The sequence below is a fragment of the Bombus vancouverensis genome, chromosome 1, assembly GCF_051014615.1.
Source record: "Bombus vancouverensis nearcticus chromosome 1, iyBomVanc1_principal, whole genome shotgun sequence".
Lineage (NCBI taxonomy): Eukaryota > Metazoa > Arthropoda > Insecta > Hymenoptera > Apidae > Bombus > Bombus vancouverensis.
Genome location: NC_134911.1, coordinates 17,982,638 through 17,995,058, shown reverse-complemented (window position 1 = coordinate 17,995,058; position 12,421 = coordinate 17,982,638). Strand labels below are relative to the sequence as shown.

At 33.7% G+C, this 12,421-nt stretch overlaps 1 protein-coding gene across 6 annotated transcripts in view; it reads right to left on the bottom strand.

Annotated features, from left to right (window-relative positions):
• Positions 1 to 227: 227 nt before the first annotated feature.
• wge (BAH domain and coiled-coil containing protein winged eye) overlaps positions 228 to 12,421 on the bottom strand; it is a 360,478-nt gene continuing 348,284 nt past the window's right edge. For all 6 annotated transcript variants that reach the window (XM_076621851.1, XM_076621843.1, XM_076621855.1 and 3 more), the window contains one exon: positions 228 to 12,412. In XM_076621851.1, coding sequence (XP_076477966.1) covers positions 12,200 to 12,412 — 213 coding nt within the window. In that variant the 3' untranslated portion in view covers positions 228 to 12,199. The remainder of the gene's footprint in view (positions 12,413 to 12,421) is intronic.

The window sequence follows — 12,421 nt, the reverse complement described above, 5'->3', positions numbered from 1 at the left end:
GTATCTAATATGCATTTTATTGTTGGCCAAGTACTTAGCTAATAGAAGTAAACAAGAATGCTTCTCTTTGTTCTCTTGCTTATCGCTATAACCGATGGCCCATTCTTTCTGTCATTTGCACTTATCGTATATCTTCGTCATCGCGACAGAACGCGCGTTCTATTTTATCATCGATATATTTTATATACAAAATCACCGTGTTATCGTGTTCACGCAACTTCCACTAGTTTTTATCATTTTTTTTTCTTTTTTTCGTTAAATCTGCGTGCGTAATAATATAAATGTCCTTATCACATCCCATCGTCCTAATTTCATTTTCTGACCGTGTAACGTGTGTGCGCGTTAAGTCCTCGACAGATCAAAATATTCCTTTCATCGTGGACAGACGGTTCGACAATCAATCAATCGGTAGACAATTCGACAACTAATCGGTCGTCAAACAATCGTATAATATTAAAAGACGGTGGGTAATACATGGTGAAGATTTTCTATTTTCATTACAGGCAACTGACTTTTCTAGAAGCATTAGCACAAAACACGCTTAGAAATCTCTTCTCTTTCATTCTCTCGTAATAATTCTTACTGCGACTCATTTGTTTTCATCTATGTAAAACTATACAGCCGGAAATGTACAGTTATATCGTGCAATAAAGCCATGTATAACGAACTGATGGAATGATTAAAAAATTTGATGTAACGAAGTACGTGTATTATAATTCATGGAAATATTTTAACACTTGTAGAAATCCTTTATAAATATATTATGTGCGTTATAAGAAATATTTTGCAATTTTATTAACACTATAACGAGACTCGTGTCTATAGTATTGTTACAGGATGAAACAAATCTAAAAATGTACACGGAAGCTATAGAATATTTAACACAAGCATATACTACGCAGAGATTATAAAAATGAATTATCCATTGCATTAATAAGCCTCAATATTCAGTGGAACGATTTTTAACACTTACTATATATTTAAGATGGGTATTTACGCCGTATAATAATTTTTTACTAAATATATATGTTTTTCAATAAATATCTCGTAATTCTCATGTACATTTTCAGATTTGTTTCAAATTTTACCAATACAATAAGCATTTCTAACACAAAATTAAAGTGTTTATAACTTGAAGAAATAAACTTCACGTATCATTCGTGAACATCAACTTTCTGTATCATCTTGAGGTTTATAATCGACTTTGTAAGAAGCACGTAATAGGTTTTTTTAATACTTCGTATACGAAACACCTATTCAGTTGTTACTCGTTTTCAAATCATTTTCCTAATCCCACGTAAAGTTTAGTACACGAAAGACATTTCTTTTTAAATGTCATTCTTTACTTCAATATTTTCTTTCTTTCGTCTCTTTCGTCTTTAGAAAAGCAATATCATTGAAAATAAGTTTTCTTTCGATACGTTGTTTATCGTTATCAGACTGCGGATTTTTGTGCAAATTTATATTTTTCTAAATGCAATTAAAATAACAGGATTTAAATAGATATTTATTTCGCCTATTAAAAATAATAACGAATACTGCGCTGTGCATATTTCATATATTTTTAATCATTAAATTTTCCATAAATACATAAAAATCCGCAGTCTAATAATTACTTTAATTCTACTATTTTATTTCTCTCTATTTTTTTTTTTTTTTTTTTTTTTTGTTTCATTACCTTACTCCAATTTAGTTATCATTGGAGCAACATTTTGACTAAAAATTTCGCTATGGAATTTGAACCAAAGATCAAAGAAAAAATGGTACATTTAAATGGAAAAGTAAAAACTTTCATTCTGATTACTTTTTGTTCGAGTTCTTAGAAAGCGTTATTGCACGATATAAATGAAAATCGATAGCTGGCTTCGCCTTTCTCCTCATTCCCTGCTTGATCACTCGTACATGCACACGTTTACACCTTCTTCGATTTCATTCTCTCGTTCCTTCTCACAAATATACTGTTTTCCGTGTATACGCAACAATAGCTCCTTCTCCTTTCGCGCTCAACCGCGTTACAATCGAGGCAAACAGCAGAACATCCTATAGATATTCTAAACCGATATTAATACTATTCAGACGCGATCATCGAACATCCACGGTTGGTTTCTTATCGATCAATTTCACTTTACCTCGCGTATTGCATCGCCACTTTCGAATCGAATTTTCTTCGCGGAAGTTCTACCAATTCGATGAACGCCCGCCTATTTTATGATGGGAATTCTGAAGATCGTTGGAAATAATTTCGAGAGGTACATTTAGATAGATATTTAATTGACTTATTAAATTCGTTTTTCGAAGGATTATTACCAATATTTTCAGGCGAAATAACGAAATCAGTCGAATGGTTCTTTATAATATAAAATTATATATAATATATAAAATCTATCTGATTTAAACGTAGTATTATTTTTTCTCAAAAGTTGTCTTGGATTTCGAGCCTACTTTGAACTCAACTGATATAAAATACCCTTCTCAATTATCAATATTCCTATATAATGAATTGAATTAATTGTTTTGAAAGCGTACGACGTTTGAAATATCGTATACCTATATCTTCGTATTATTAATAGCTTAGAACCGTGTTTCAGAGTTTAATAACTTTCCAACTAGGTTTCAAACTTATATTAAGTGTTATGTATTTTAAATTCCAACCAATGTTACGAGAGGCACAAAGCTGAAAGAGAATACACGTTTCTTTCGAGTATATCAATGGAATAATTATAATCCAATTTACGTAATTTATTTTCAATATCTTACGTTAAGTCTGTAATTTTACAACTTACTCTTAAATTAACAGTAAGAATTGCAATGTATGAACTAGGAAACACTGTATGAATTTGTGATGAATTTAGATATTATCTATAATGTACTCGTAAATGACGGATTTCATTTACTCGAAATTGTCTCCAACTAAATCGAGCCGAAGGAAATAATTTGCCAAAATGGCGATTCGTATTCTTGTGCTCTGCACGATATCATTTATCTTTTTTTTATTTCTTCTTTTGTAGTTAAATTGATATAATTCCTATATCATTGCTCATTATCAAATATTTCATTTTTACAAATAAAATCGAATTTTTTCGAAGGCACAGAAGAAGAAATCTTTCCATTGAACGCGTCAAAAATCTTTCGTTGAACACAAGCTGCAATAGAGAAATCAAAGATATTGAAAATCTATTAGATTAATGTAACAAACGTTTAAAAATCTATAAGAGAGGTTTGATCATTATTAAATAAATATGCATTGGTCCAGGTTATATATAAATGAAAATATTCTACATTTCTGTATGAACATTTATCAGTTTTTATTTGAAATTTTTATTCATTTTATGGAAATAGGACAAATGGGAATATATGTATGAAAATTGAATTTTATTTATATTAGATCATATTGTATGTCTGTTTCCTAATTCTTGCGTTATATACATACATAAATACATTATTATTAGAAGTATTGCTAATATTAATGTTTCTAGTATTTATTCAAGAGAGAAAATAAAGATGTTAAGAAAGTTTCTTAAACAAAGCGTAAAGCCTTTTTATGAATATAAACTAAGAGTATGATAATACCTTATAACGAAGTTTAATAGTTCTTTAAAAATCTATTCACGTACTCGAAAGTGTATAACGTTTATTTTAAAATTGATTATCTTATGCCTAGTGCATCTAATAAAATTATATCTCGTACTTATTCGTAAATTTATAATATTACAGAATCCATTTGATCGAGTCCATGTATCTTATTCAATAGAACGTATACATATTCCGAAATGAAGAACGATGTCTTTCTTCTGCATCTTCGAAATATTCAATCCACAAACACTGTCATACTCAAGATAAAGTAATAATTCGTTTATTTCATTACCCATTATTTTTCATCTACGTCTTCAACATCAAACTACTTAATTGTCGCTTAGAAAATAATTAAATGTAATTCAAAAAACTTAGTCTATCAATATATACACAATACTTCTCCCCGCAAAATACAAAAGTATTCGTTCGCCATTTTCGAAAAATCCCTGTTATACATTCATCTGCTATTCAAACGATCACGATATATCAATCATTCATCTAGGTATTAATGAGAACAGAAAAGTTGACAAAATAGGCGAGGTTCATCCATCCTTACGACGTTCATTTGAACAGGATCGAATTCAAAATCAATGATAATTTTCTACGATGACTCGTGTGTACAACCACGTGTGATCGATAAATGTTCATACAGAGGTACTCCGTTGTAGATCAATAATTTTGCTTCGAATGGAAGCGTCGTTATCGACGACGAATTCTATCACAGATTTGCCAGGTTCTCCCTTCTTCTTTTTCTTTCTTTCCTTTTTATTTTTTAAGCGATAGGAAATAGGTTCACAGACTTCGCTCGATTCCAAAGAAAAGGATCGATAAAGCGAAAGAAGTCCGAGGTCCTAAGCGTTCCGTACGATGGATAAAACAAATTTCGACTTGAAGCCTCTGTGACAGTGATTGGCACGTAAGGGACTTGGTTTTTGGGAACCTGTGTCAGATACTTGACGTTTTACTGCGATCAAACGTTGATTATATTCATCTTTTTACGAAGCTGACGTTATATCTTTAATGCAATCGAAGAATGAGACGAGAAATAAGAAGTTTAATTCAGATATCATGTCTATTAGCCTTTTAATGGGATAGCTGAAAGTAGGTTTCATATTTTGTGACGCTTTTACAAAGCTGGACGATAACTAACATTATATAACACTGGATGTTTATGCAAATTCGTATTTTCATGGATACAAGTAATGCAATGGAACCTAAACAAAGATTTGTTTCGTTTCAGTAAACACTTTAAATAGTTTGTATATTCTATAAGCTTCCTGTGTATTTTTATGTTTTTAAACTACTCGTAAATGTGTAAACATTCAAAATCTTTGAAACGAGTGGCCATTTCTAGAAAACTGGTTACTTGAAGACTAAGTTACGACTAGTAGCTGTCAAAAATACAAAAATTCAAAGAAAATATTCAATTTAAATCTCAAATAAAGCGAAAAAACGACACTAGTTAAATAATAGAAAAATATTACAAAATAATAATGACATATTTGGATTAAAATTATAAGTTAAATAAGAATATTAAGGATTTTAATAGCGAAGAAAAATATTTTGCAACAATTTTAACGTACTCGATATAGATTGACAATTAGTGCGTTTGTCGCTATACTGTTTTAGAATCTGAACAATAGTGAATTTTTCAGTTTTGTATACTTACTAAGAAAATACGACTACTGTGATATAAAATATATAGTGATGGAACTACGTATAACATGTACATACATCACTAAATAAATTGTTTCTTCTCATAATTTTAGGAAAATATAGATTACTATTATAATTTATGATTCGTCTTAAATATATCATTAACAATAAGCTCATATCAAGAAAATGACACAGATTGTTCTATTCCAAGTTGAGAATGATTAATGACGCTCGTCCAATGAATAGACTTTTCTACATATTTTAAACGAATAAGTTTTCAAAAATTGCATCCTGAAGTTTACTTTCCACTGACGTATGAAATATATTTTACTTTTATCTTTCTATCAATTTTACCAAAATTACAACGGAATATAATTTCAAAAATAATACTATTTGTTAAATGAAAATGAATATCCTACTACCATTGATACAATATAACGTCATGCTGTTAAACTTGAAAATTTGAAAACTAAATCCTACAAGAAAGAAAAAGATGTTGAAGAATGTTGAATATTGAATAATTATTGAATTGTTAGATCGGGTTATATTCTTCGATATTTCCGTCAAATTAGAATTTTTAATTAAAGTTTTATTGGAATTTATTCAATTTACGTTAGTAAGTCATTGTTGTCTTCAGTCTTACATTCTAAATTTCATTCTTAAGATTCCACTTATAAATTTAGCTACATACCCTCTACTAAATGGAAGATTAATTTGAGAAAAATCTACTCATAGAACTGATCTAATCTTACGTTAAGTACTAATATTAACCTATTATCCGTTCCACAGAAACTTGTTTCTCAATAATCGTACAGGAAAGCCAAGGAAATCCTTATCCCAAACGCAATCGAGGCACGCATGACCATCTGAGCGGCTAGGCTCAGATGAAAAATGTCGCCAACAATATAAAGAAATCTGAACGAAATCTCGTTATCATGTCCAGTAAGGACTGCATTTATTGAAACTTTCCGCAATGTAAATACGAGAATCGTATATATCGAGTAGAAAAAGAAAAGGAAAATCTATGCAACGTGTCGTTCGATCACGGGAAAAAGCAGTCGACCTGACAATACTGCAAAAACCAAAACACGGAGAAATACAAAATACTTATATACACGTTTAACGCAGTACATCAAACGTTTTCCGCTTCTTCTGCTCTTCCCATATTTTCCTACATATAACACGTTTGACCAAGGTCTTTGAATTTCGTGCATGGTTTTTTTTGTCGCTTGTTTCTTTTTTCGCTTTTATTACAAACAAACGTCAACCGAGATTTTCCATACACGCACACGCACACACGCGTCATTCGCCATACAAAAAGTTTCGCGTAGGAAAATATAAATGAAGTTCAACTGTATCTCTCTTTTGTTTCATTTTTCTTTTTTTTTTCTTTTTTGTTTTGTTTTTAATCCTGAATTCTTTTTCTCAGACTTTTGGGTTCGAAAAAACAGTCGCTCCATTATATTTTAAAATTTTTTTCTCCCTCTCTCTCTCACTCTATCTCTCTCTTTCTCTCTTTTCTTCTCTCTCTTTCATTCTTACATCACCTTCACTCGTGCATACAATTCTTCTCACTCGTATTTCATTTTTTCCCTTTTTTTTATTCGCGTCTTTTATATCTTTTTTTTTGTTGTTGTTGTTGCTTGTCATTTATCATATTTGTTGCTTATCATTTGCACGATTACTCGCTCTCTCGCGTCTCGTATCTTTCGTACTACACATTTTGTTTTTTTTTTTTACTTCTTTTAAATCGCAGCTCCGTTATTAAAATATAATAATTTCGATAATTCTCTACGATAAAATATTATCTTCTTCTGTTTTAACTTCATCCTCTCCGTCTCTTTCTCTCTCGTTCATTCTATTTCTCTCGCTCTTGTTCTTGCTCACTTGCCTTAATCATCCACGCATCGGCTATACATATCGTAAAATATACAGGCTCGCATAATCTCCTAACCTTAGCTAGATCGCTTATACGTTGTCCTTTTCTTGACGCTTCGTGACTATAATTACGATTTTCTTTTCTTCTCTATATCTCGCGCGAACGATACAAATGGCAATCGAGTACGCAACGTGACGAAAGAGGGATCCTTCTTCGTGGTACCGGGTGCACGATAACGTTCAGGTCTCCTTTTTAACTAGTCAACCTCTCTATGAAATCCAAAGGAAACTATTGTACAAGCAAATTTCGAATTTATTACAAGCCTAAAAAATAAGAAAGATTCTACATGGAAAGATAATAAAAATTCTAAATAAAATAAAAATATTGGGCGAGTAACTAAGTAATAGCGGATTTTGTCATTAAGTGGTAATTTCTCATTATCACTTAATGACAAAATCTGCAATCACTTAATTGCTAACTCAATAGAAATTGCTCGTTTTAGTTCTTCTATAAACGGAGACATGAATTTCTCGCTCATCCGCTACCTTGACCAGACGCTTACAAACTATCCTTATCGTAGCGGCTAGACTAGCTCGAACGGTATACGCTTAAATCGTACGGATTCTCTCGCTCGTTCTGAATCGTCTCGCCGAAAAATGACAAGGAAAATAATGTCGTATCTGCCGGAGCGAAGGAGGCCTCGTCTCCTCGAGAAGGAAACGTCACATCGCGGTTCATCTTTACGCGATATAAATCGATTTGTCGATATACGGTGGTTCGTTCGACTTATTCCTCCAAGAAACGATCGCAGTCCTCAACGAGAAGCGCCTCAATTCCATGTGAATTCAAAGAAAGAGGAGTGTCGTCGCGAAATGTCGGCGTCTCTTTATTCATCGTGTGTATATACAGTGGTCACTTATTAAATCTCTTTTTTTTTCATTAACTTTCGTCATTATCGTACATTTTGTTTCCTCGTTTTTTTCACGCGAAACGCAGCATCGTTTCGACTATCTGTTCCCATTCTCCAATTATCGTAGAAAGATACATTGGATGACGTAGAGGAGCAAAATGGATCGAATGCAACGACCAAGAAATCGATTTTTGGGGGGACGTATAAAAAAACGACCGAGGACACCGACATTTCCCTCGATCTACCTAAGTCTACGTTATTTACAAATCTACAAGCGAACGTGCCTCGTCTACGTTGTCTACCGGTAGGCTACTCCTCATAGAATCGAAGCATCGAAAAAATCGTCGTCGAAGAAACGACATCTCTGAACGAAGAACCGTTCGCTCCTTCGAGCAATCGGTTTCGTCGACTGCGTGGTTTTCTCTTCGTATTCCATTTTTATTCTCTGAACGTTTATCGGAATGATTCGACTAAAATCTCTTTTCTTTTCTCTGTACATTCTCGTTCGTGTCATTCCGTCTAACGCACTTGAACATCTTTCATCGAGAGAACAATATGGACCATCAAAATGGAAAACCATCGAGTCAACGAATAACATGAAAGATCGCTCGTAGGATAGCGACTCATCGACAGTATCTTTTCTTTTTTTTTCATTTTTTTCTTTTGCCTTTTCCTCGCCGTTTTCTACCTTAATGGAAAAATACTATGCAATATACAGATTGCACGCGCTGCGTGAGACCTATCTGGGGATAGGTCGATCGTCGTGGTCTTTAAGATTCGACCACGACATCTCCGCGCGCTAACGTGCGCGCACGACGATAACAATGAATGTACACTAGGGATAGAAATCTATGGAGATCGATCAGCTTGTGTCTAAGACAGGCGACTCGCCGATCCTTGTACGGCTTACATGATCTATTTACACGCGAACAATCATACGCGCCACGACGTAAGTACTCTGGTTCGCTTTATTCTCCCGTTATATCTCGCCCATATGAATATGAACGTCAGCAGAAAAAATGCATGATAATTATTGTATCTGCAGTTTGTACTAGGATCGTGTTTTTCTCGCCCTACGGGTGGTTATCCTCTTTTTAAAAGGGAAATCAGAGGACTGAACCGGGAAACGACACGTTTATCCGCGTAATAAGTAGCCAAGGTATCGAGAATCGGCGAAAAATCGGCGATTTCTCGATCCGTTGCTGATCGACGAAGAGCGTCATTGGTACCATCACCATCCGAGCTATGCGTACGTGTGTCTCTGATGGATCTGTTATTAACGTTCCTCTACGAAGATCTGTCGCGGATTAGAAGAGAAACGATCGTTGTTTGATCGTTAAAGTGATCGAAAATCGTGGGCGAAAGTGGTCAGCTCTCCCTTTCTTTCTGTCGACGAAACGAATGCCGCGGAGAGATACAAAGAACGATTAAAAAATCAAAAAAGAACATCTTAATTCTAGCATGATAGCGTAATGCTCGCAAAATGAACGCGTATACAGTATGAAAAAATGATTCGCGAGTGTCAACTTATTGTTTAATACGCGCTCGCAACAAACAAAAACGTTGTATGTAGCACCTTATATCGTATCACCAGCGACAACGGTTCGCTGTGGATTCGACGCTCCAGACGCTTCGATCGTTCCAAGCGCCGCGATCCATCGAATCTCTTCTTTCGTATCGAGAAAATAAAAAAAGACAAATATACAAAGTGTGGAACGTCCGCTCACGTCAACCTCTCCATCTTATCATACGTATCAGTGCCGTGCAACCTGTATTTCGAAGCTTATAAAAACTTTTTTTGTTTTTGTCTCTTTTATCGTAGCTAGAGAACATCAGACGGTTGAGTATCTATGTGGTAATAAGCAACAAAGATTTAATGAAAATTCTTGTTCCATTAAGTAGTAATTGATCCCTTTGCTGAAACTAATTTATCGGATTTTCCCTTCAAACGGAGAATACAAATTGTTACAAATGTTTTATTTTAAAAACATGTTTAAATGATTAGCATTACTCTGAGAAATAATCATTCTGTCGAAATTTTCAATTTGTATGAAAAATCAATATCAGAACCTTTCTACGTCCATTGATTTATATTCGATACAACGTATCTTTCTATGAGCAAATATTTTATTGAATTTAGAGAAAAATAAGAAAGGATTGTCGTTAACATACGTAATTTCTCATTTCAATTTTATATCTATATTTTTCTTGATACGTTAAATCTTTTTGTTTGCTGTAAGCGAGCAGTTCCGATGGACACAAGAATATTTCAGTAATAGATAGATAATTAGGAAGAATTATCGATTGTGCTAACTTGCTAACATCTTACTTAAACTCTACATCAAACTTTATCTTTTATAATAAAAGTTTTACTTTCATCAAGAAATGTTTGTTAAGAATTTTGAATGAAAGGTTCATTCTGAATATAGAATACTGCCTGTATTGTACATCACAAGTACATACAGATTTTTTTATTTATACCAATGGAATCATAAAAAGAATCACTATAAAACCTAAGTTTCTATTTACGAACAACGCTAAAGTAAATGAGCGACACTCGAAAATGAAGAAATTAACGTGAGAAGGTGATTCTTAATCTAAGTACATCGCGTCTTGTAAACGCCGATCGCTAGAGTATTAAAGGAAACAGCAATGAAAGTCTCAAAGCTCGAGAATCGAACTGCCAGAACAGGCCACTTCGTCTCGCAACTTGAAATTTTGTTATTTTTACGTGTAGAGTCTGCGTGATCGGGCTACAAGATTCGCACAAAATCTTTCGATTTTCTGTTTTTCAATATCAGTACATGTGTGTGATTGTATATACAATACAATGTATTGTATTTTCGCGGTTAGACAACGATATATAACACTAATCTAACGGTTAATAATCTGATTTTACACTTACAGATATATACGCACTTAACGTTTATGTACAGTATACATATATGTATATATACTATGTATTTTCTATTTACAACTGATAAAACAGATTTTTATAAATATCTCCGTAGTTGATTTCACGTTTTTTCGTTAATGCCACTCATAGATTTATTGCATCTGTCCTCTACATATATAATATATATATATTTATATTTATGTATATATATATACATATATTTATATGTAAATGCGTTCTTTGTAATTATTCATCAATGTACGTTGGTGTGAAATCCAATGTGATCCAAGTAGCGACAAACGCAACCCGTAGGCATCAAAAAAATTAAACTATTCATTTTGTTTCATTTAACTTTGTTATACACAAGGCACAAGCCTCCTCCTCTATTCCAGTTCGAAAATTCTTTACGGTAAATATTAAACTCTCTCGGTTCTTATTTACAAGCTCTTGGATCCTAAGAAATCTCGGAAAAAATTGCACCACCCATGTGCATCGTACATATCTATCATGCTAACGCACAAATAATCAGGCATCCCTGTCAAGAACAGCGATACAACTTTGTCATTGCACGTTTCGCCTCATATTCCATCGGAAAAATATACAACACTCGCGTTTCGCTTAAATGCGAATCACATGGTCACAACAATATCCCGCGATTCACGAAAATATATTCTCCATTCATCGTTCAGCACCAAAAATGAAATACAACCCTGTGGAATCTGTGAGCGACGCGAAAGACGCAAGAATATTAATGGAAAACTATCAAATCAACAACGATTATCTCGCATAAACAATGTATATAAATGAGAAACTAGATTCGAATGGATTCTATGCTCGATCAAAAGGAAACCGATCGTAACAATGTATGCAATACATAATAACCGTAAAAAAAGACAAGATATGATCGATGTATAAATGGGAACGATCTCTTGTCCATTGTGACAATAAATAATGCTTGTGCCTTGTGGTGATTCTGAATGCCTCTCTGAAAGCTTGTGTCATCGATCGCATCATCGAGCTAAGATTCAAAATTGAACTCGCTCGTTATTCACAATGTAAAACTCTAATGTCTCTGGATCGACGAATGTTTGATTCGTTCGTCCATGTATCATCTTCACATCTCGTTTCCAAATCTTTGAAAACTGGCAGACGTAACAGCTTCGGTCATGGCGTTAATGGCCATGGCGTTAACGGTCATGGCATTTCATTTAATTTCGCATAATATTTTATTGGCTGACAACAATTAAGTAACACCAGTTAACCTAATCGTCAGCTTAAGCTGTTCTCAAACAACCCCTGGCTGCATGGTCAACAGGTACGTCGTGGGGTCGTAATATCCAGCCAAATAGTAAATGTCGTTGTTGTCGTATATGGTCAGATATCTGTGCGGCTCTTTTCCCAGCTTCTCTGTGTATTCCTGAAGCGGCAGCACCTCGCATTTGTGGGAGATCGTTTGAACATCGTTCTCGTCCATGTGAGGGGACTCGAACAGGGCACCCTAGGGACA